Here is a 27394-nt window from a genome sequence, read left to right as displayed (position 1 = left end):
CAATACCTAGTTGCTCTAGTATATTGATCAGTGTTTTATGTATGACCCTCTCAAATGCTGAAGTTAAATTTACATAAATTACATCCCAGCACAATGTTTAACAGTTATTATATTGTTACAGAACATCATATAACAGGTGGTAACAAATGCATTTTCAACATATTCATGCTGGTATATGGCTTCAAATCCCAAACCTTTCCAAATCTGACAAAAAAATCATCCATTATAACCTTCTCCATTATTTTACCCAACATAAAAGTAAACTTATTGGTCTGTATGACTGGATTTGTGCTACTTCCTTTTCCCTTAAAGACAGGTTTAACGTGCACATGTCCCCAACCATGAGAAATATCCCCCTATTTATATGACCTAAAAAAATAACAGATATAATGGTACTGTAAGTTGATGTTTAAGTGTTCTCAAGTCATTATTACTAATTCAGTCTTCTCCCTGTGCTTTGTTTGGGTCCAGTTTGCATAATTCTTTTTCAATATAATCTAATTTGATTTCAGTATCTGAGGTTACCTGGATATAACTAGGACAATTTATCAACTCTTTTGTGAAGCCAAACTGCTTTGCATAAGATTTTGTAAATACATCTATAATCTGTTATATCTGAGAATAAATTTTCAAATCTATCAATACTTTATCAATTTGTATGTCTTTACTCCTACCATATGTTAAATAAAATGTTTTCCTAGTATGCTTTATATCGTTATATACATTTTCTTCAAATTTTTCATTATCTTGTCTAACACTATATTTAATTTGTCTGTTCACCTTGTCTATTTCAGTTTTTCAAAGTCATAGTGTGACCTCTTTTTCATTTCGTATATATTTTTTGTCTCTCATCTTAATCAACTATCTTGTTCTTATGGAGCTATATCCTCCTGACATTGTATGCCTAGATCTTGATGTTAAACATTTTTTGATTTTTTTTTGCGTTCAAACATTTTCTGTTTCAAAACTTTCCACATTCCTTCTGCAGTTTTTCCACTGAATGCATCACACCAGTTAATTTTACATAGTGACTGTTTTGCTTCCATATACTCTGTTATTAATCTTCTGCATATTGGTTTAGATTTCAGTTTGGCAGAATTAACCTGCAACAAATTAACCTTTACAACCCCATGATCACTGCACATCAATGGTGATAAAACATGACATGAAGTAACAGTAATTTCTTTAGGAACACAAACAATGTCTTGTATGTTCAGTTCCCTTGTAGGCCTTTTTACACTATAAAGCAATTGTTGTTCCTGAATGTAACTTGTAAATAATTTCTTTACTAATGGTGTTGAATCAATATTATTCCAGTCTTTATCTGGTAAATTTAAGTCCCCAGCCACTATTATTTTTCCATTCTGTTTTTCATGCAAGGAATGTATGGGTTCATTACATGAAAGGAACACATGGATTTCTCTAGGCCATCAGCACTTGACTTTGGTGATCTATACACTCCAACAACTGTTATATGTTGCAGGGTTGTCATTATTGTTTCAGTTACAAAATCTAGAGATTGGTGTTGTTATTGATGATGTAATAATCAGAGGTCACTTAACAATCTTTAATCCCTATCATAACACCTCAACCTGATGTTTTGTTAGAATGTCTAAACCAGTAAAACATTTATACCTTGACAGAATGGATTTCCAGTCACTGATCTTTAACCACATTTCACAAACCATAACAACAATCAACCTCAAGGGAATGTAGCAAATGTTCCAATAAAAAAACTTTATTGTTAATGCTACTAGCATTAATAGAATCAGACATGCATTAAATGTGCTATCTGTGAACTGTTAACATTTTGACTTGGCAAACATCCTGCTTTGTATTTGTCAGATATTGCAAAATATCTGCTGCAAAAATTCTCTTCCTTGATCTGGACAAATGCACGCCATCCTGTCTAAACACTTGTGCTCAAAATTAGGCTCGGATGCTCTACATATTTTCATATTTTAAAACAGGATATTTTTTTCATGTAGGTCTTTACCCAAAATATCTTTTCATTCATGGTGACTTGTCTCTGCTTTCTCTATGCGATTTGTGAAAAACTACATTCTAACACTTGTACAAGCTTTGCCATCTAAGAGGGCTATAAGTTCCCTACTTACAGTTAGAGAGTCCTTGTGGATGAGATAATTTGTACCAATATGAATAAAAACAGATCCCTACTTCCTTACATTAAGGGATTCCAAGGCCTTTCTCACTTCCTTTGTTTTTGCTCCTGGTAAGCATAACACTATTTGATGTTCATTTTCTTCACTACAAATGTTAAGTGTCAGTTCCTTTAATAATTACATCTGCAAGAATATCTTCTCTTATCAAATCAGAAGAACCTTCATCTCGGGGGCGGAGCCTGGATGGCACTCTGAAAGCAGCACTTTTTTAGAGCTCCTCAAAAATACTTCAAATAACAGGAAATAATTGTTTTTTTCACAGAAAAAAAAAGTTATCTATTGTTCTTTAACATTTATGCTATCATTATATCAAGATTGGAATATATTCTTCAAAAATTTCCTGTCAGAAATATCTGGAGTTTAAAACTGCTCTCTGAAGATGAGTAGCTCAAAGAACTCACATGCAGTATTTACTTTGAAGAAAGAAATTCAGTTGATGTCTTCTACTTTACAAGAACTATCTGTTAAAATGGACAGCTTCAATAACAACTTAGAAAACTTGAGAGAAAGCTGTCATAAATAAACTGAATCCTTTAAAGAGTTACTTCAACAGCATCAAACTAAAATATTAAGCATTGAAGAGTCTTTATCTGATATAGATGGAAGGCTCAAGGAGGAAGAAATCCAGGCAGATGTCCTTCAGCAGCAAAATAAATGGCTTATTACCAAGTAGGATGACATGGAAAATAGAGAAAGGAGGACTTATGTGAGAATTTTTGGTTTACCAGAAAAATCCGAAGGAGATGATATTATTTCCTTACTTAAATCATGGTTACCCAAAATCCTAGATCTAAAAGAAGGATTCTCTTATGGTATAGAAAGAGCTCATAGAGCCATTGGGAAATCTATTCCTTTATCACCATCATCCACTCCCAGGTCAGTAGTGGTTAAATTTCTCTCTTATCTTGATAAAGAACTTGTCCTTAAATGTGCTTGGAGAAGATCCCCACTGAAATACAAGCAAAATATAATTAGATTTGACAATGACTTTTCCTCTAGAGTTTTGGAAATGAGAAAGAAAGCCTGGCCACTTGTAAAATTACTTAAACAGAATAAAATAAAGGCACAACTGGCATATCCTGCAAAAATAAGGATTTTTACTTCAAATGAAATAAAAACTTTTAATGACATTGAAGAAGCAGCAACCTTTGTCAAAAACAATAATATAGTTACAGTCCCAGAGGAAATGGACTGGGCTTTAACTACATCACTGAAATGATCTCCGGAAAAAAATAACTGGATTGATGTAAAAAAAAAAAAAAGAAGCAAAGAACTGACTCAAAAAGTATCCCTTCCACTACCTCTCCCAAAGTATCAACTAAAACTAAAAATATATGCTAAAGGTAACAATTTAATATTGCTTGTTCTTTCTTTAAACATGTTGTAAATTCTATGTTATAAACTTATAATACACCTATTGCATACTTTAGAGTCAAAGTTTAGTTCATAAGTGACATATTACATCAATAATTTAATTGACTCTATTAGTTTACTTTTGTTCATGACAGTATTTTACAGGGGAAAAGAAATGATTTGCTGAGTAGGAAATGCTAAATATACATTGTACTTTTTAGTACAATAACAGCTATGCTTTAGTTAATTTAATTTTCTTAATATTAGTCGCTAGTTAATGGGTGGGGTTTAGTTGTATTTTATGACTAATTTCAGTCATTGATATGGTTTTATGATTAATTTATACAAAGTCTTTACATATTCAGTGGAGGTTATTATAGCTAACAAGTTCATGATTTCAGTTGAATGTTTATTTTTAAAACAAATAAGTGAAGGTTTTTAAATGCACGAGACTTGTAGGGAAATCTTCAGTTCCCTTTAAGTGAGCCTGTCAGTGCATTTGCGAACTGTCATGAGTGTAGAGAGCCCTTTTGACATTTAACTTCTAACTATAAACCCTACACATTAAATAAATATCACTTTGCCCTTCTAGTTAGTTTAATCACATAGAATTTATTTCCAATACATTTAAATGTTTATTTGGATGTTCCTCCTCCCCTTTGTTTTAATTTTTTTTTGATTGAGGAGTTAAAATGTCTTGAATTGCTAAGCGTTGCACTAATTGGAATCTCATTTTGTCTCCTTATCCAACACCATTGTATAAAGTGGAGGAATATTAAAAGTAGCCTGCTTTGTCTTTGCTTGGGTCAGAGTTGGCACGGAATGTTGTTGTTGATACTTATATGAAGCATATGTGCCTTGTGGCCAATGATGACTTGCATAGGTTTTTGAAAAGATATTCCTGTTTCCCCACAGATGAAGAACATAAAATCCTTTAGTTATGAGCAAAAACTATTCCCAAAACACCCAGTAATGTCTGTATAGATCAGTTCTTTTCTTTATTGTTGATATTAAGGAGCATTCCAAGAATGCTGTGGAGAAACAATCTGTCATCCATTAGAACATATTAGGTTTCCTGTCAGCTCTCCTGTATTCGACAATGGTGACTCGGTGCTGGTGTGTGGTGATAGCTCAGTGCGGGGCTCTCTTCATTGTCCCCAGCCATTTACGGTCTAATGGGTGGGTTTTCCCATTCTAGCCTAGTTGTGCAGTTGAGTGGATTTTTTGATTATACTTGGGAATGGTGCATGTGAGCTACTGTGTGTGTGTTTGTGTGGCTGGCTAGTCAACAGATGTTCTGTAAAAGGGATTTGATTTTACAAATTTCAAACAATATACATGACACTAGGTATTCAATTTGAAAGGTGACCCAAAGCACCGTACCTGCACCGCCTACGACAACACACACTGCTAACAAGAAAGGCTGTAAATATAGAATAAACTTCTATCTCCATAAGTTCTTTTCACTTAATAGATGACTGCAGCATAAAGTATATTAAATAATGGTATGAAACTGTGGGGATAGTTTTATTTCAGATTAGAACAGTGGCCATATTCTATGTAACATCATCATATGTAATGGTTTCTGTGCTCATGCAGTTTGTCTACAGAAGGAGAGGTTATCGCACACAATCAGGTCAAAGGCAGATCCTCCTAATTTGAGGAAACTGTCATTGTGGGTTTGAAGAGTTTATTATGATATAGCTATTGCCAGTCATTGTGTTAGGGGCTTATAAGTCACAATGCTCAAGATACGTAAGCTTAAAATGTTTTGAGACATGTGATTGACTACCTTACCTCTTCCCAAAAGATATACAAGCCTCGTAAATTCAGCAAAGCAAACTTACACACTTCAGCTTCCACTGGTATGGGTTAAATCCTCTCCAGAAAGCCAACATTACATCTTAAGAAACCACAAAATAAAAATGTGTTAGCAGGGGACATTACACCAGATTATTATTGTAAAATTTGCATTCTTTAATATATGCATTGAGGTAAAAAGAAAATATTCTTGAATTTAATTATCCCTGACTAACAAACACAGGGCTGGGTGCTTCTCACCGACAGCTAGTATAGAGGGGACTTTGGGCAGAGGAGCAGGGGCACAAGTGCAGACATCAAACGATGTTTGGTCATGGTCGGGGTTGTTTTTCTACATGGGAGGCACTTTGGGGAGCATGTAACACAGTAAAACGGCAGCAAATACAGTATTTTAAATGGATACAGCAGTGAGACACCCAGGTTTGTAGAACATATTAACTCGCAAGTGGCCCTAGAGCACGCAAATTGAATTACACATGCCCCATTGACCACATAAGTTCCTTCTACAAACACTCTAGGGACAATTAACTCAAAAACAATACTAATCTATAGCAATTGTACAGTGTGATGTGGGCTCATGCTTTCTTTTAAAAAAAACAACAATAGCTGGTAAACAAACGTGGCATTCACAAACAAGTATGAGAGATCCATTTTTAAACGGAGGAATAGTGTGATATTGACTTCACAATTAGACGAGGAAGAGAAAGTATGAGGTCTTATCTGATACTTGATCTTTACAAAGCTATATATTATCGGAAACTCCATATCTGTAACACTGCTTCTCACCTGATATAGTAGTGACAGAATACAAACAAAGAGCAATTTGTGCCTGCTCATTCATCTATGCAAAGGTTGTCCCCGATTTATTTATTTCTATACTGCACTGATGTCATAAGAATAATTTTAGGTACACCCATAATGTTTACACCTATAATGGTATATTTGTGGACAGGGCTCATCCAAATAAAGAAGGCTAAGAACAATGATGGTTGAAATTAGTACTAATATTAGTTTACGCTGATTCTGAACCACATTTACAATTATTAAATATGGGCAAAATGTGGAGTGTTTGTCTAGTGAAAATAGCAGGTAAACTACTTACGGGTGAGCTGCAGGAATATGTAAGTTGCATAATGTTTATATTCAATAGATGCAAGTTGGATGGTTCATTATTTAAAGTTTCATATTAGCATTATAGTATGGGACACAAGGAAGTGAGTTCTGGTCTTGCAACTGTAATAATGGGAAAAGTACACTAATAGAACATATTCTGCAAGTTCACTGAATATATGCTGACGAGGCCTGAAATTCCTGGATTAGTAGAACTTCAAACAGGTGACAATACATGCAATATATTAGATGACATGCACTTACAGTAATAAATTGAGACTTGTACAAATTCATTCTAATTCTACTCTTGAAACCTGTTAACATGTAGGATTGTGTACAGGTCTGTACTGACACATATGAAAAAAGAAGGAAAAAGTGATTGTTAAACAGTGTTCAAGATATGAAAAAAAGGGAGGTAAATGAAATATAAAGACAAGATATATACATATGGAACCATTTAAACATAGAGAGGATAGCTGATGCATTTTTCAGTTGACTCATTTTCCTACCTTTGGTTTTTCAAATTATTCATGAACTTGCATTTTTTATTGAATGAATAAATAATAAATAATAAGACTCTAAGGCACCTGTATATTGAATATTTTGTGGTGGTTTTGAGAGAAGATAGTTTAAAATTGAGAATTGACTTCACAATAAGAAGAGGAAAAGAAAGTGTGAGGTCTTATCTGATACCTGATTTCTACGACGGTATATGTTATCGAAAACTCCATATCTGTAACACTACTTCTCACGATATAATAATGACAGAATACAAAGAGCAATGTATGCATTTTCATTCATCTAGGTAATCATTCTAATCATTAAATACATTCAAAAGGAATTTACTGCTAAAAAGGCTTGGGATTGTGAAGTTATTATTTCAAAAACCTGACAGATTGATTATCTTACCTATGTTTTTAAGATTTGGTATAATTTATTTGGCATTTATGGTAGCTGTTCCATTAAATTTATAATGCCTAGAATGGTATTGTGTGTTTAATATTGAGGTATAACTGAGAACAATCACTTATGATCTACTCTATTTAATGCTCTACATCAAGAGTAGCAAAGGAGCTCTTTACTGAAGTTTGGAGTAATGTACAAATACGATATTGAGCTCTATTACATTAAATTTTTATGTATAGCACTGTTTGGAGCAGTACTTATATATGTATTGAAATACTACATGTCTAGAACAATGCAATTTGAACTCTTCAACCAATGCATCAGAGAAACAGTGGTTTGTGGATTTACAATGGCTCACTAGATTGATTGTTGATACTATTGTAGTTAAGTCTTACAAGGTTGGTCATAGTATATTATATAAGATAATTACTAAATGAATGAGTCACTTTACAGAAACTCATGAAAGTTAAAAGGTAACTGGTGTAGTAAATGTCTCTTGAAATTTTTACCTACATTTTATGAATTTTTGATTTTGATTGAAATGCCTATTTGATTTACTATGTATAAAGTAAATTTGTTCCAGTTATCGCCTACATTTTGTATTAAGTCAATTTTATAATGAATGCATACTTATGTGCATGGATCAAACTAGAAGTATATGATGGAGTCGATTATTTATTATCTCCAGAATAACATATAATGGAGCCTCTAACCTCTCCTTGTTATTTGATTTATTGTTAGTAATGAGGGTTAATCTGACTGAGCATTTTAGTTCTTTCAGAATAGGAATTATATTCATTCCATGTTTGTTAAAAGATAATTTTAAATATTTGTCTATACATGTGTATAAAATTAACTATTGTACTCTTGTTAGTCTTACCTTTTGGCCTCTTCTAGTATATATAATATGCAACTCAAAAGGAAATAAGAAGGTTTACTACATTATTAATATATGTATGGAAGATATGCAGCAAATAAGTAACAAAATAACTTGCTATTGTTTCCTATCGGAACTCTTCAATAAATACATTAACTGGATGAGTATAGAACGTCTCTCACTAAATGTGAATGGTTCAAATATTCCAAGGAAAAGATCTAGCCTACTTAAATATCTAAAAGTAAACAAAGCACAATTAATATTTCTACAAGAAACTCACTTTAAAGCTAATGATAATTTAATTTGGAATCCAAATGATTTATTAAAGCTCTCTAGCTCTTCATACAGTACATAAAACAGAGGAGTATTAACATTGTGGAGGAAAAGTGTTACTAATCCTCAAGTAATATATAATTATGAAGACAAAGATGGCCTTTTATCAATAGTAATAATAAGATATAGTAATAGAATTTGGACATTGGTGAATCCTTATTGGTTTCCAGGTATAGGAGTAGGAACAATTAAGAAGCACATAGAACTTATTAATAAGACGTCAAAAGGTAGTTTAATTGTAGGAGGGGATTTTAATTGTATCTTAGATAGTCAGGAGACTACACGTAGATGGCCATTTCATTTAACATCTACAGGAAGAACTCTTAAGAAATGGTTAGATAACATGCAGTTATTAGATTCCTTTAGTCTTAAAAATGAAAGTTCATTACAATTTTTTTATGGTGATTATAGATTCAATACCCAAACAAGAATTGACAAATTATATGTATCCCAAGATTTAAAAATGAAAATATCACATTCTTCCACAATTCCCTGCCCCATATCTGATCACAATTCACTTACTCTTAGAATTCAAATGAACTTTAAGAAACTAACACTTACTAAAAGAATTCCTGCATATTTTACTAAATTAAATGAGTTTAAGACTTGGTTAGATTTGGAAATAAAATATTATTTAGATGCGAATAATACTGGTGACGTAAATGTAGTTATTTTATGGGATTCACTAAAAGCATATCTTTATGATAAAATCATTTCCAGGTGTAACAATAAAGTAAAAGAATGGGAGTCTGAATTAGTTAATATTCAAAAATGCATTATAGAAATTAACCTCAATGATGTGGAGAACCTGGTTGAAAAAAAAAAGAAATTTGAGAATTTAATAAAAAATACAATGACATTATAATACATAAAACCAATCTGGCATTGGAAAAATTAAAATTAAATTCATACGCTGTTTCACCAAAATATATGCATAGCCTAGCAATGAGATTAAAAAGGAAATCCAATACAAACAATATTACAAATATAATTCATGAAGGGGAAAACAAGAAAAATGTATCAGATATAGGTGATATATTAGATGCCTTCAAATTCCATTTCACAAAGCATTATAATATTAATGATTCTCCTCATAACAAAATAGATATATGATTAGATTATACAAATTTAAATAAAATACCAGAGAGTTTAAACATAAATATTCAGAAACAAATAACATTTAAAGAAATTAAAGAGAAAATTAAGGAAGGCAAGAATAACAAAGCTCCAGGCATAGATGGAATCATTATCAAAATTTATAAATTACTTCCATCATCAGTCATAACAGTACTTCAGAGGGCATTAAATTAAATTGATCTACAAGGCCTTATTCCACCTTCATGGGATACACATTGATTACACCTATTTAAAAAGAAAATAAAAATCCCAACTTGTGTAGTTCATACATGCCTATTTCACTTCTAAATAATGATTATAAAATTTTTATGTCTATTCTGGTTAACAGGATTAAAAAATCACTAACTCAAGTCATTAATGAGGATCAAATGGGGTTTATTCATAATAGACACACTCAAGACAACATACAAAGAATTTTAACCATTATAGATCTCTTAAATAGAGACAAAGCTGAAGCTTTAATAGTAACATTAGGCATTGAAAAGGCATTTGACTCACTAAATTGGGATTATCTTTTCAAAATACTACAAATTTATAATTTCCCCTCAAGATTCATTAATTTAATAAAAAACATTTATAAGGATAATCTAGCTTATGTAAAATTAGGCCCTTTCAAATCAGACGTGATTAAAATTACTAAGGGTACCAAACAAGGATGCCCTATGTCACCACTGTTGTTTGCATTAGCAATTGAACTTTTTTCTTCCACTATTCGTCTTAACCCTAAAATTAAAGGTATTAAAATTAATAATCAAATTAATTCCAAAATGATGCTCTTTACTGATGATATTCTACTCACTTTATTAAATTCAGAAGAGTCACTATGTGAACTAAATTTATTAGCTGAAAAATGTTATCACATCTCAGGTTTAAAGATTAATGCTTTCAAATTGAAACACGTTATTAAATAATAAAAATAATTCAATTTCTAACATAAATCCAATTGTTGGGAAACAGGTTTCTTCTCTAGATTACTTAGGAATTGTTTTATGTGAAACGTCAGAATTAACTCTATCTACAAATCATAATAATATTCTGGGTACACTTAAATCATTAATAGTGAAATGAAATAAATTGTTCCTAACATTTGAAGACAGATTGCAGTTAATAAAGATGGTACTTCTCCCAAAAATAAACTACATTGCTTTAGCAATACCTATTATGCTTAGTAAAAAAGTTTTAAAAGAATTAAATAGAATATTTTTAAAATTCCTTTGGTATCCCAAAAAAATAGCATTGCTTTGCTAAACCATATTAGACCCTGGGAAATGGGGGGGGGGTATAAACTTTCCTGATTTAGAATCTTACATTAAAGCATCTATTCTTAAAACAATTATAAATTGGATAGATCCAAAAAAGTTCTTCCACTTGGAAAACATTACAAACTGCTATTTTTCAGGAAGAAAATAAATTAACAAAAAATATACAACTGCTTAGACAGAACAATGTACTCTGGAATATAATCTGCATCAACTTACAATACAATTTCACCAAGCCTACTAACCTAAATTATATAAATTACATTTATAACACTTTCTGGAACTTCATAAACAATAATATTGAAATTAAATTATGGTTTCAGTTATTAACTCCTTTTAATATTACAAAAAACTTTGTTAATTACATTTCCATAAATACTCTTAACTCATGGAAAGGAAATAATTTTTCATGTTGGTATCAATGTATAGAAAATCTAACAGTCATGAATGTCAATCAGATAATTAATACATTCAATCTATCAAGTAGTGACTGGTTAGTTCTTAATAGTCTGGTACCATATGTGCAAGATATGTGTAGAACAATAGAAAATTCTTCATTTAACTCCATACCTAAATTTATATTTTATCTACATGAAGTATTATACAGAGACTTTAACTGGACAAATTTAACTTCAGAGTTATATAAAATTATTATTAGTTATAAAACAAATTCTAACCAGAAAATTTGGAATTTTATCAATAAAGATTGTTCATTGTTATTAACTATGGAATCAAAAATATACATACTATATTCTATTAAGTTAACTTCAAATATGCAAAGTTGGAGAATCTTTGCATGGAAATTCTTGCACAGAGCCTTTTACACCCCTAATAAAATAGCTAGATTTAAAAATACTAATGAGGCAATATGCTGGAGATGTAATCTAAAATGTAATGCTGATTGGTCACATATTATATATGACTGTATTTATATTAACACATTTTGGGAGGATATTGGTGAATTTCTGCAAGCCATTTTACTGACTTTCATTTTGTCAAAGTCATTAATTCTTCTGAATAAAATTGAAACCACTACTATGAAAAAGAAGGAACTTTATCTTCTTTGGACTATAATGGCTATCTCAAAAAATGCATCACTAGGAAATGGAACTTTTCTATCATCCCAACAATTCATGATTTTCTCATTCTATTGAAAGAACACTGTTGGAAATTAAAGTCAAGGAAATGAGGATTTTTCCGAAGAAATGGACTAACAATCCTTGGGAGAAAGTTCTCTCCCTAATAGAGACACATAAAATGGACACAATGTTATCTTCATAAGAAAGGATGAAGCAAGAATGCAAATTATAATTTGTTAATGCTTGTACAATAACCTTTATTATTTGTCTATGTATCTATGATTGTATTCCTTTTGACTTTGTCTGACCTGAGGCCATTATATGTTCTGTAAATAGTTCATTCAATTCACTTTTATTTGATCTGTTATATTTGCTATGTATTGTTTTTAAAAAAAGTTTTCTGAATAAAATTATTTGAACAAAAAAAAAAAACCTTCATCTTCTTTTTCAGAAATATCAGCTCTATCAGTTATGAGAAAGGAATGATCTTAATCACCATTAGGCTTATTAATCCTACTGTTTTCATTGCTTATTACATTTACAAGCACACAATTCTTCTCATCCAACTGGCTTTGTACATCCACAGCTTTGAGACATGTTTTCAAGTTCTGTCTTTCTCCTCTTTTGTTTCTTATAGTAATGTTCAATCCTTCCACATTCAGTTTTGATTTCTTCCTTTTCACCTGCCCCTTGCCTCTTTTTTTCTACCTTTTCTTTTAGAAAAAAGACTATCTTCTGTAGACTGAAGGTTTTTGGTAAAAAAATGTTATCAAGCCCTCTAATGTGTCTGTTACATAACAAAGCAGTGTCCTTTTTAGCATGTATTTTATTTGCTTAATAGACACTAATCAGTTTTGTTTTCTTCATGCTGTGAACTTCTTCCTTCCTTTCTTTCTTTTTTTTTTTTTTTTTTGTATTTTCATGTATGTACCCTGAATCCTATTTTCATGTATGTGCCCTGAATCCTCAAACTGCTGCAAACTTTTATCCCGAATTCCAGAGTTGTCAGCAGTAATACCTTGTTCAATAGGGGTCGAGTGATCTTTGTTGACAATAGACACTTCCTTTCCTAAATTTTATTTTATTTATTTATTTATTTTATTTTATTTTATTTACATTTGTTGACCGGGAGTGTCCGACTGGACGTGGGTCCATTTTCAGCGGAGGCCCGGGGAGAAAAGCTCCACATTAAAATAAACAGACAGTAGTTACATTGGATTACATAGCGATTAACAATTTAACATAGAAATTACTTACAACATATTTACAGATGAAGAACATAGTACATCAGTAGACAACTAGAATCTTTATCTGTGAAGTACATAACAGGCATTAACAAATGTAACAATGAGAAGTTCCTGCTGTATAATAAGTACTAGGCTTATGAGCATCTGAGCTTGCTATAATCAAGGTAGTTAGTGGAGTGGAAAGAAAGGTAGTAGTTGGATGGGGTGGATGATATTAGAGTGGGAGTTGCAAGGCCATAGCCAGCATGTTTTTAGGTGCACTTTTAATAAAGTTTTGAAGTTGGTGCATGATGGTACGGAGGTAATTGTGGGTGGGAGTGAGTTCCATAATTTGGCTATGGTGCAAGAGAATAGTGCTTCACCAGCAGAGTTATTGGCTTTAGTGATCTGGAAGTGATTTTTGTTGCTGGATCTTAGTGGTCTGGTGGTGCGATAGGGTTGGATTAAATTCTGGAGGGATGGGACATTTAGTGGATGGTTTATTAGTTTGTGGGTGAGTGAGAGTTGATACCACTGAAGGAGGTGAGGGAGTTCAAGCCAGCCCAGTTCAGCAAGTGAGAGACAGTGGTAACTACGGTAGGATGCCCCTGTGGTGAATTTGGCTATTTTGTTGTAGCAGGTCTCTAGCTTCTTTAGATCACATTGCCTTAGGTTGGTATATACTGGAGAGGCATAAAGTAGGATGGAGATAAGGTGGGAATTTGCTATTGAAATCTTTGCTGCTTTGGTGAGAAATTGTTTATTTCTGTATAATGCTCCTAGTTTTTTGTGGACTTTTTTATGGTCATGGATATGTGAATGCCAAATTTTAGTTTATTGTCTATTTCCACTCCTAGCAATTTGGTGTGTTCAGTTGGGTATATAGTGGTGTTGTCTTTTGCTGTGATGTTAAAGTGAGAGTTGTTTTGAGTATGTTTGGTAGGTTGGAAGATGAGTAGTTTAGTTTTGTTTGTGTTGAGTATTAATTGGGTATTGGATAATCATGTTTCAACAGAGGAAAAGGCTTCCTGTGTGACTTTTTGCAGTTTGGGTAGGGACTGGGCTGAGCAGATGATGGTCGAGTCATCTGCATACTGGATGAGTGTGCCATGTTTGGTGGCAGAGGCTAGATTATTGGTGTAAACAGAGAAGAGTAGGGGTCCAAGGATGGATCCCTGGGGAACCCCTATGGAGACAGGTAGTTGGGGAGATATGTCATTCTGCCATACAACGGATTGTTGGCGGTCAGACAGGTAACTCTGAAACCAGTTGGTGACTGATTGTGAGAAGGATAGGTTATTGAGGACCTAGATAAGTTGTTTGTGTGGGACCATGTCAAATGCTTTAGATAGGTCTAGGAAAGTAGCAGAGGAGAGATAGCCATTGTTTTTATGCTGAAGGATAGTGTTAGTAAAGGAGAGTAAGGCAGTGGTGGTGCTATGGTTTGGTCGGAAACTATGCTGAGTACTGGAAAGGAGGTTGTTAGTAAGGAGGTAGTCTGAGACCTGAGAGTGTATGCATCTCTCTAGTATTTTGGAGAGTGGAGAGAGAATAGCTATGGGGTGGTAACTGGTTAGTTCTGCAGAGGGTCCGCCTTTGTGGAGGGGAATTATATGTGAGACTTTCCACAATGTGGGAACGTAACTTTCTGACAGAGATCGGTTAATCAAGATGGATACTGGGTAGGCCAGAGCATCAGCTGCGATTTGTAGGAATTCACTTGGGAGGTTGTCTGCTACTAATTTGGTGGGTTTAAGTTTAGTTAAGAGTTTTTTTATGTTGGAGGTAGGTACAGGAGAAAAAGAGAAGGCAGTGGGGAGATTACTAGTTGAAGGTGTGGGTTGGAGGGGAGGGGGGGTTGTGTTGTTTAGCTAGTGATAGTATGGTTTGGGTGAAGTGTGTGTTGAATGAGGTAGCAATATTTTCTGAGGAATGAAGGATGTTAGGAGGAGGTGTACTGACTTTACCTGGGTGGAGGATGGAGTTTATGGAGGACCAGAATTGTTTGGGGCTGTGTTGTGAGGAGTCTAGGGCAGACTGATAGTATTGGAATTTGTCCTGTTTTATTAGCTTTTTGACTCTATTGCGTGGTTCTAGGAATTTCTGTCTAGCTGAGGGGGTTTTGGTTTTGCGCCAGTGCTCCCAGGCTTTATCCCTGTTTTTCATTTCTGACTTAGTGGTTTTCTGTAGCCATGGGGAGGGTTGTGCTTTGGTTCTGGAAAATCTTATGGGGGCATGGTAATTAAGGATGTTCAGGAAGGTAGTATTAAAAATTCAACTCGTCATCTAGACTGAGGTACTTTAGAGCATGCCAGTTACATTCTTTGAGGGATGAGATGAATGTGAGTGGGTTAAAGTTTATTTTTTTACGTATTTGATGATAGATGACAGGTTTAGCTTGGTACAGGTATTTTTTGAGTAGGAATGTTGGGGAGTGATCACTGAGCCTATCTGATAAGCAGCCTGTTATATATGACTGGGGGTTCTTACTGACTAGTATCCAATCCAGGGTAGTGTGCTTGCTGGAGTTTTTATTTATCCTTGTTGGTGACTGGACTAGTTAGGTGAAGCCATGAAGGTGTACATGATGGGTTGGATTGTTGCCAGAACAGGATTGCCAGTCAGTATTGAAATCACCTAAGATGATAGTTTCTTGGGGGAGATGGTGGGTAGACCAGCTGAGGAGGTTTTCTAGTGGAGGGATGGTTTGGCTAGGTGGGAAGTAGCATCCAATTATGTTGATGGTTTTGTTTTGGTTAATTTTGAGGTTGGTATATATTATTTCTTCATTGCCTGTTTGTGGAGATGATGATTTTAAGATATGGATGTTTAGATGCTGTTTAAATATTATAGCTACACCACCTCCTTTTTTGTTTAGCCGGTCATATGTGTTCTGTTTTCTCTTTGCATGAGATTTATTTATTTCATCAATCTAGTCATTGATATATGTAAAAATAGTTCTCCAAGCTGTGCCAATTGCACAAGCACATTTGTCATCAGTAAGCCTATATTTACTGCTAATAATTCTAAACAAATCATCAGCCTTTTGACATGAGGAACACAGTTCACCAGTGCTGTTAACTTTTGATATACATTGAATTTAATATACTGTACAAGGTACTTGTGCTTTAGCAAATCATTAATAGCATATTCATTTAAGGAATGAATTTTCAGCTGCAAATGAATAAAGAATTCAGGTAACTGCACAATCAATCAAAAACCAGCACAAGATTGTTTAGATAAGCTCTGGAGTTCTGTACTACATATCAGCAAAAGTGCCAATAGGTTAGTTATAAGCATGATGAAAATATGTATTTAAGTAAGAAATCTCATATAGTGTGAAAATTGATATATTTATCCATACCTGTATTATGCTATTTACTTATACAAACATGTGTCTTTTAGCAATAAAACTACATACCCCTTCTTTGTCTCATTTGTGGTGAGCAGCAGAATAGCATGTGTGTATACACATTGAAATATCAGTAATTTGTGAATGGAAAGGACTGGAGCAGCACAGCGTGTGTGCATACATGTTGAGACATCAGTAATTTGTGAATGGAAAGAACTGGAGCAGCACAGCGTTGAGACATCAGTAATTTTTGAATGGAAAGGACTGGAGCAGCACAGCGTGTGTGCATACACATTGAGACATCAGTAATTTTTGAATGGAAAGGACTGGAGCAGCATAGCCTGTGTGCATACATGTTGAGACATCAGTACAGGGTATGAAGGAAGGAATGATAAGTCCTTGTGGGACGTGTAATCAATATCAATATATTTTTAATGGATCAAGTATTCAAATTATGAATAAAACAATACACGTAAAAGGTAAATACAGCTGCTATACACAGGGGGTTGTATATATTGATTTTTGTCTGAAATGCCCAAGATTTTATGTGGGTAAAACAGAAATTATCTCAAAGAATATATGAACACATGTATGACATTGCCCACCAGAAGAACACAAATGCATTGTACAGACATCTTAAAAAATACCCTGCACATAGTTTTAAATTCTTGATAGTACATCAAGTTATAAAAGATGCCAGAGGGGGACCTTGGAAGTTGAATTTGGAGAAAAAAGAAACATGGTGGCAAATGTACCTTAATGCAAGTACCCTCCCCCCTGGTTTAAATGATATGATATCAATAAATAGTCTTTTAAAATTAAAAGTGTATGATAGATAAGAAAGAAAATGAACTATTAAGTATAATAAGTGAATATTTTAAAGTTTTTTATAACTTTATGTATTAAGTTTATGTATTAATATAATAAAAAGTATGGACCAGGATCGAGAATGGCAAAAAATCCTTTTATTCCACAAAATGGTTAAGCGCTTTCAACTAGATACACCAGTCTTCTTCAGAACCATTTTATACAATACAAATCAAAACTTTTAAAGGTATAGCTCATTAAACAAATACTAAAACCACATATGGAACACTCAATATAAAATATATAAAATATACAGCTTATTTAAACTAAACCGAATGTGTGTATATGTGTTAATGATAATAATGCATATCATGTAAAAACATATAACATGCAAAAAGACAATTATAACATGAAAATGATACAAAACTGCCATTGTTAAAAAGTTGCACACAGCCCTATTATAATAAGGATATTACATAAAAATTATAATCATAGAAGTGTGTTTAATAATAACACTATCCTCATTAATTAATAAACAAAGTTCTATGCTAAACCTTACTGTGAAAGTACCAAGAAAGGTTTGATGCTGATGAATTCATTCAGTCCAGGGGGTCTAGTGGCATCCAATAAAATCTGCCACTTACTCTCCAATGCAGCTAACTGCATCTTCCAGTTGCCTCCGAAAACAGAACATTGTATATGATCTATAATGGCAAAATGAAGCATTTTATTGTCTTTTCTGAATACGATAATAGTGTTCAAATTTTTGTAAAATAAATCACCTGACTAGTATTACAGTTCCCTGTTCTAGTCTTGATATATGTGTTGTTGGTATCTTTAAGTCGGATATGTTTAACCTCATTCGTGTGTTACACTGTTTGCATCTTCCACACTTAGTGGTACCTTTATATATGTCTTTTTTATCTCTATCTTTGCTGGTGTTCTCCAAAATTCTCTTCAAATTAGCACCTGTTCTTGGCAAATGTTCCACTATATGGTCTAAACTATGATGATATCCCAATGTTGACATAAATATCGTGGATAAAGGTGTGTGTGTATGGGTATGTCAAATACACATACTCTACAAATGATCTATTTTCATTCCCTTTACCTTCCAACCTAGCTGTGTATTCTTTTGCACATAATCTGTAACATCGAACCATATTAACAGGGTAATTAAGAAATAAGTTTTGATAGTATCTAATTCTGATCTCATGACAATTTAACTATATTTTTAAAATGTGTGGTGGATGGTTACTGGAAAAATACAGGTAATCATATAAAGCTTGGATGTAAAACCACAGGAATCCAAACCAACTAAAACATCCAAATAAGGTATATTGAGGTCACTAGTGTTGTGGGTGAATTTTAAAAAATCAGATGAATTGTTAAGGAAGGTCATAAATTCTTGCAACCTTGATGCCTGCCACAAAATAAAGATATCATCCAAATATCTTTGCGAAAAATTTTATGTCAGCATAATAGTTGCTTTTGAATAATGTCTCTTCCTCCATTCATTCATCACAAGAAGAGAAAAAAATCGGGGCACAGGAAGCTCCCATAGCAACTCCCTTTATTTGTTTAAAATGTATTAATATATGTTTAAGAAAAAGTTTTAATTATGAGGTATGAACATCTATTGGCTAGTAACAACATGTGACAGTTTTTAAAGTAATATGAATAATGAATTGGTGTATTGGGAGTTGTCTGATGAAGTTTGGTGATTCAACTAAACAAAAGCGCTAATAAAATTGTTCGAAGAATATATTGTGTCTTTTTCCACTGTCAGACGCTTTTTGGTATATAGCATGTCTGCATACATGTTGAGACATCAGCAATTTGTGAATGGAAAGGACTGGAGCAGAATAGCGTGTGTGCATACAGGTGTTGACCAGTAATTTGTGGCTGGAAAGGACTGGAACATCATAGCGTATGTGTATACATGCTGAGAAATCAGTAATTTGTGAATGGAAAGGACTGGAGCAGCATAGCGTGTGTGCATACACATTGAGACATCAGTAATTTGTGAACAGAAAGGACTGGAGCAGCATAGCGTGTGTGCATACACATTGAGACATCAGTAATTTGTGAATGGATGGGACTGGAGCTGCAGCACATGTGTGCATACACGTTGAGACATCAGTAATTTGTGAATGCATGGGAGTGGAGCAGCATAGCACGTGTGCATACATGTTGAGACATCAGTGATTTGTGGATGGAAAGGACTAGCATAGCAGTATAATGTGTGTGCATACATGTTGAGACATCAGTAATTTGTGAAAGGAAAGGACTGGAGCAGCATAGCATGTGTGCATATGTGTGCATACCCACTGAAACTTCAGTAATTTGTGAATGGAAAGGACAGAAGCAGCAGTATATTGTGAGTGCATACACATTGAGACATCAGTAATTTGTGAAAGGAAAGGACTGGAGCAGCATAGTGTGTGCGCATACATGTTGAGACATCAGTAATTTGTAAATGGAAAGGATTGGAGCACCATAGCGTGTGTGCATACACATTGAGACATCAGTAATTTGTGAATGAAAAGGACTGGAGAAGCATAGCATGTGTGCATACACATTGAGACATCAGTAATTTGTGAATGGAAGGGACTGGAGCAGCACAGCGTGTGTGCATACATGTTGAGACATAAGTAATTTGTGAATGGAAAGGACTAGAGCAGTATAGTGTGTGTGCATACAGGTTGAGACATCAGTAATTTGTGAATGGAAAGGACTGGAGCAGCAGTATAGCATGTGTGCATACACATTGAGACATCAGTAATTTGTGAATGGAAAGGACTGGAGCAGCATAGCATGTGTGCATACATGTTGAGACATCAGTAATTTGTAAATGGAAAGGATTGGAGCACCATAGCGTGTGTGCATACACATTGAGACATCAGTAATTTGTGAATGAAAAGGACTGGAGCAGCATAGCATGTGTGCATACATGTTGAGACATCAGTAATTTGTGAATGGAAAGTACTGGACTAGCATAGCATGTGTGCATACACATTGAAACATCAGTAATTTGTGAATGGAAAGAACTGGAGTGGAATAGCTTATGTGCATGCACATTGAGACATCAGTAATTTGTGGTTGGAAAGGACTGGAGTAGCATAGCGTGCATGCATACATGTTGAGACATCAGTAATTTGTGAATGGAAAGGACTGGAGCAGCATAGCATGTGTGCATACACATTGAGACATCAGTAATTTGTGAATGGAAGGGACTGGAGCAGCATAGCGTGTGTGCATACATGTTGAGACATCAGTAATTTGTGAATGGAAAGGACTGGAGTGGAATAGCGTGTGTGCATGCACGTTGAGACATCAGTAATTTGTGGATGGAAAGGACTGGAGCAGCATAGTGTGTGTGCATACATGTTGAGACCAGTAATTTGTGAATGGAAATGTCTGGAGTAGTGTAGCATGTGTGCATACACATTGAGACATCAGTTATTTGTGGATGGGAAGGACTGGAGCAACATATGGTGTGTGCATCCACATTGAGACATCAGGAATTTGTGAATGGAAGGGACTGGAGGAGCAGTATAGCTTGTGTGCATACATGTGGAGACATCAGTAATTTGTGAATGGAAGGGACTGGAGCAGTATAGCTTGTGTGCATACACGTTGAGACATTGGTAATTTGTGAATGGAAGGGACTGTAGCAGCATAGCGTGTGTGCATACACATTGAGACATCAGTAATTTGTGAAAGGAAAGGACTGGAGTAGCAGCATAGCATGTGTGCATACATGTTGAGACATCAATAATTTGTTAATGAAAAGTACTGCACCTCATCCCTGTTTCTCTCACGTTATAAATGCTGACTTAGACCCACTTTATATGTATTTATCTTTTGTATGTATTATATATAATTACTGAAAAGCAATATACTGAATGTGATAATTCTGAATGTACAATATTTAAACATAAAAATGCTGAATGTTTAAAATATTGAAATTAAATGAGCTACTCCCTTATATATCGAGAGATCTGGGCATGCCCCCCCACCCCTTGCTAGACCCATTTGTGAGTTTCACTTACAGGGGTGATATTGTTTGTTGACTGCCTATGTACTGCCTCAGCTGATGCTTTTAGTAGGTATTTTTAGTTTAGCATTTTGATTTTTCAGCATTTTTCATTTAGTAAAACACTATTCAATAAGTTTTCACGTACATTCCATATAGTGTGTGTGTGTGTGTGTGTGTGTGTGTGTGTGTGTGTGTGTGTGTGTGTGTGTGTGTGTGTGTGTGTGTGTGTGTGTGTGTGTGTGTGTGTGTGTGTGGTGCTCGCGTGTGCAGACATATAGAAATATGCTGCCATAATTTGGAAGAGATATGACTGGTAGCTATAGCGTGTAAGTCTTTTTTGCTGTAGGTTCCAGGAAACCTACGGAAGATGGTATTTGTTCATTATTCCATCTACACGATTCAGCATTGAGAATCTTTGGTTTAAGTGCTACAAGTTTTTCAGAAAGCTCTTTATGGTAGGCATCTCTTTGCACATAAAATTATTGACACCAAAAATATAATTTCTGTCTACATCCTTTCTGTTTGTTTCTCAAGGAAGGTTTAATCATGACTGTCAGTCCGTATTTGGTACATTGCCACCATAGCTGCAATCAGTCCTTCAGATGCCAAAACAGATCCCATTTTTGTATACCTTATATTGATATATTTTCTGATTTTTTTTTTACCCTCTTAATTTGTAATGCAAGAGCCAAATTGTCTAGTCTTTGACTTAGACACTGCTTCGCACACACACTTGCTGGTATGGTAGGATACATTTTACAACGTGAAAAAAGCACAACCACAAAACCAAAAAAAATTCAAGGCACGACAGAGCAGGGGAATCACAAATTATGCCAAAATACGATTTTATTTAAAAATCCACACAAACACTTTAAAACCAAATGTAAGTTCACGAATACTTCTAAAACCAAGTGTTAGTTAAGTGCTTTCGTCTCTGTCAAATCAGAGACTTCCTCAGAACAGTAATACTTATGCACACATGCATTTTTAAAGACTGAAAAAACCCAGTGACATGCCCCCTAATTACATACAATAGTCAACAATTTGAAAACCTAATTACATATGTAAATATAGATCTATGCCTAAAAAACTGCTGAACATGTAGATAAGAATATAAATTATTTATATAAAAATTCTGAAAATATAATAATCTAAAGATGTCTATAAATATGAATGTGGCATCATATATCTAATTAATTTTATATAAAATCCCATTTAATAAAATCACATTTAACAAAAATAGCAATTATAACAAAATAACCTATATAACCTATATGAATGTGTGGGAAAATATAATACATATTATCTTTATAAAGCTTTCAGTTTCAAGAAACATGATAGGGAGAGTGACTCATTCAAACCAGGCCACTGTGTGGCATTAGTTTTTAATTGCCACATTGCTTCTTGTCTTTCTAAACTATAATGCCCAAGGGCCTCCCCTTATATCTGGTTCTAAAACCTCTAAAACAGTAAATTTAAAGGAATGGTCACTAAATTCCATGCAATGTTTGGAAAGTGCATTTGTTTCTTTCTTATACTTTATATCCCTAAGGTGCTCATATATACAGTTTTTTTAATTTCCTTTCCGTCTTTCCAATATAGAAACAAGGGCATTTCATACAGAAGGCACAACACACTACTTTTTCAATGTTACAGGAACATTTTTTGTTTAACCTTTACATACATATTTAGTAAAACTGTTGTCCATCTCTTCAGAACTGGATATTTCAACAAGTGGAACTGACCAGGGCTAAATATCATAGGCTATCAGTACACATTGGGTACATTGTGAGGATTGAGGTGAATAGCCTTCATACAGATCAATTGGCCATGATTTTGGCAAGCCCTTTGTAACATTTTTATTTTGTGGTATGTCATTGAAGATTACAGTCTTTCAGACTTTAAATGTTCATACTTCATAGTGTTCAGAAAACGGTTAAATGAATTAGAGTAATATTTAAAATTTGTCTCTGATTTTGGGCCTTTGGAATCCCATTATTTTTATATTTGTCCCAGATTCTTAAGTAAGGAGGTTAAGGGCTATGACAGCCTTGCACATCTGAGATGTTGCAATATTATACAGTAAATTGTACCTGAGAAGGTCTTATTTGTATTAAACAATGAACTCCACTGTGAGGGAATGTTACATGAAAAAAATTCTCTTAAAATTGCAAAACTGTTCATTTTGTGTAATTTGGAAAATCAGACACACACACACACACACACAAATACAGAGTAGTACTAAGGGAGTGAACTGTACATCATAGTATTTTTGACTTAATTAAAGGTATTGACCCGCATTCGTTTACAGACTACTAATTAAAAGAAAATTATTTTTATTTTTTTGCCCCCCCCAATGTGTTTCATCTAGCTGACCATCTGATTCTTTGTTCCATTTACTTCTAAACTTAACTTTGTTGCTTGACCATTAGCATGTCTAAAATGTAATTACTCCAAAGATAAAAAAAGAGGACTGTCTACAGATTGTCCAAATTCCTCTTCCCTGAGTATCAGTTGCCCAAGTTAGAAAATGCAGAGGATTAAAATACCAATGACTGTCACTGAAGATCACTACTGGTGTGGGTTATTTGTGTTTGTTGACAGTGATTGCTTTATTTTGGGGATTTCTCTATTCTTCATGTTTGCACAGCCACTGGGGGTGGTAGTTTGTCTCTACATTGGAATGTAGGGGTGTTTGCCCATTGTAAAAAAATGCTTAAGTTTGAGAAAGAACATTATGTGTACACTGTGATCAGAATGTCAACTTTCAAAGCAGAGCTCATAAAACAGAAAAAAAATCAGTCAGTATCACATCCTCTCAGAGAACAAGCCTGTAAGCAGAGTCTGGTAGCTATTCATTCCCTTCTGACAACAGCTAAGATTTTGGACTGTTTGTATTCATAATGTGTCTACTGTTTGCTGTTTCTTGGACTGTTTTGTCATTTCTTGCATCATTGGGTTGAACTAGAAAATGCTCATATGTTTATAGGTACTTTAGTCTATTAATCTGTAAAGATCTTAAGAAGCTTAGCTCTACATTCCCATAGCTATTAATACCCTTAGATTTAGCAACAATAATCTCCAAAGATGAGCTGAACAAGTATATGTTGGGGGTACTTACAGGTTCCCTCTATCCAAGACAGCCATTGGTGTTAAACCAGGAATGAATTTGCAGTTGTCTATCCATTTGTAAAAGTTACATGTGTCTAGTGTAAGAGAAGCACTCCACTTTATGTGGAAGGGAAATGGTTCCATAAAAAGGTATTCTCTGATTTGTACCTGTCCCTTTGGCATGTTTTATTGCTCTTGCCTTGAGTAGGTACCTCCGATATCACTGGACTTCTGTATGTAAAATTTATCTGATAGAACAGGTTTAGTTGAGGCTTTATAAGACAGTCAGAGCTTACCTCTCGGTAGTCTATATGACACGGAGAAGAAAGACAAGGCTTTGAGATGCTCTGCATAGTTTTTATGATTTAAGCCCTTGATCCTTCTAGTGAGGAAGCATTATGGTCATTCCAGCTGTGACAAATGTTTGGACAGGTACTTACTGAAAGGGGTATTACACTCAATGATTTGTCTAATGAGTGCTGAGTACAAGGGAACTATTGCATCTCTGGATCTGGATGCTATTCCCTTAGATGTAAGTTGCGCAATGAAAAAGGACTTCCTTGCAATCGTGGATAAATGGTGATCAAAGTACAGATCATTGTTGATATAGGTGCTCAGATCTCTAAGGGAATCATGCTTGCAAAGGATATGATTACAAATGTACTGGCATTTTGTCTCAGTCTGTGGTTTTGACACCAACTAGTTGCTTGAGGGATGCCCTCTTGTAGGATTCTGTTGTCCTCGAGGGAGTTTATGATGATACTAAGTTTGTAATCATCTGCAAACTGGGTCAGCCACAATACTTCTATAGGTTCATAGATTAGTACTAGGCTAACTGTCCTGATGGGCCATTTTAAGCTTAGTCAGTTATCCCATATGAGAATCAAACCTTGGACCTTGTATCTGTAAGGTAAACACCTTAACCATTATGCTAACCTAATACCCAGTTAGCTTTGTCCTCTGAGAAGTAAATGCCAAAGAGAAATGGCTTAAAGATTGAACCCTAGGCTACCCCACTAGTGACAGGTATTCTGGAGAAGGAAGAGTGACCTACCCTTACTTCCTGTGTTCTATTTGTGAGCCAGTTTGCTATCTAAGGAGATACAAAGGGGTTAACATTTAGCTGGGAGAATTTAGCAATCATGCTAGAGTACGGAATGGTGATGAATGCTTTTGAAAGGTCCAGATAGTCTGCGTGCACTGGTTTGTCCTCCTATATTGCCTCAGTGACCTTGTTTGAAGAAGTCACCCAGGTTACGTATGTGGTAGAGCTAATCAACACATAAAATAAAATAAAATATTGTAAAGCCAGATGTGTTTGTTAAGAACAACTAAGCAGTTCTTGCACAAAGGAGTAACAGTGGATGTGGCAACTGGCAAAGTACAGTAGCAGAAGGTAAAAAGGCTTTTAATGGCTATTAGCTATCTTGTTTTGCTGCCCTTCTAAACAAAATGTGGCAGAAGGAAGTATCAAAGAACTTGTAAAGCCATTAGTTCTTCTGTGGAGCCCTTCATTTATGCCTGTCCCAGATTTTGCAGAACATTCTGATTTTGCTTTGTATTTTTACCATGTTCCTCATAATTCTTTTTTCCTAGTAAATCACTGGAATTAGTAAGTCAGTAATGCTAGACATTACAGTCTCATACTTATTCTTGTTCAGGAAAAGTGTGTTGATGCAAAACCTGATGTTGTATTAACTTTTTAAGTAAATTAGAGAAATATTAAAAAATGTGGCTGATTTTTATCATTTGTCCCCCTCTTAATTTTTGGATTTAAACAGAATTCTAAAGTAAAGATTAAGTTGAGAGGTATGTTGCTGTCTGTTTGGCAATGCTTTTAAAGTCTGTAAAACATCTCCCTATTGAAATGTCGGCACTGTAACATCAAATGCAAAAAGAATAAAAAAAAAAAGATTGGAAATCTGGGAGAAAGCTAATCTCCAACATTGTTCTCCTTTAAACTTCTTTTTTGCAGGGGGGGCAAGCCTCCCCCCCTAAAAACTTCTATATAACATATTGGAAAAAAGGGACTGTTCTGGAAAAATGGTCATTTTGGACTTTTTATATACAAGTCCTTTTTATCTGCCATTCCATCTCTGTATTTCAGGATTCACTCTAGCAGGTCCTAAAATTTTAAAAGGTTACCCTGTAGAACATTTTAATCTCCTGAAATTTCTCTTTCTCTACTGTAACTAGTAGTACGTGGAGCAGGTAAAACTCCTCGTACTACAAAGAATTATGATAGAGTCACAGAGCATAATTTTTTATGATCTACCTCTTTATCTTTGCTTTCAAGATGAATTGTTTGACATCCATATCTCAAACACATAATAAGTTGATTATTTTCAGAGGCATGATCATAATCTTCTGTATTATGAAATGTTGTGTCTTTCGGCTTTTCCTGGTTAGGGGTCACCACAGCAGAACTCCGGTCTTCTAATGATTGGTAGTTGATTTTTACATGGCGAGTTACCGGCCCTGACGCACAACCTTCAACGAAGGTACGCCCATTCACGCATGTCTCCACACAGAAAACGCTATAGCTGAGAATCAAACTGGACAGCGTCTTGCTGTGAGGCGACAACACTACCGCAGCACCACTGTATTATGAAATAATAAAAATAAAATAAAGCTAGTCATGGTAAATGCAGTAATTACTGAGATACACAATTACTAAAGAGTTCATTTCAGCTAAAATGCACACAATTCCCTCTTACCTGAAGGTTACTGCTGGTTCCATTCCTTTTGATCCATTTAAAGTGTTTTGGATAATATTTTGCAGCTGAAATATAAAGCAA

At 34.4% G+C, this 27394-nt stretch overlaps 1 protein-coding gene across 2 annotated transcripts in view; it reads right to left on the bottom strand.

The window, feature by feature from the left end:
- The window catches only part of LOC122806611 (mucin-3A-like), a 391121-nt gene that overhangs the window by 209733 nt on the left and 153994 nt on the right, over positions 1 to 27394 (bottom strand). For both annotated transcript variants that reach the window (XM_044077178.1, XM_044077177.1), the window contains exon 8: positions 27314 to 27378. In XM_044077178.1, coding sequence (XP_043933113.1) covers positions 27314 to 27378 — 65 coding nt within the window. The remainder of the gene's footprint in view (positions 1 to 27313; positions 27379 to 27394) is intronic.

Source organism: Protopterus annectens, chromosome 7.part0, assembly GCF_019279795.1.
Source record: "Protopterus annectens isolate FY-2018-M chromosome 7.part0, PAN1.0, whole genome shotgun sequence".
NCBI lineage: Eukaryota > Metazoa > Chordata > Ceratodontiformes > Protopteridae > Protopterus > Protopterus annectens.
Note: the sequence above shows the minus strand (reverse complement) of the source record. Positions and strands in the feature narration are given on the sequence as shown.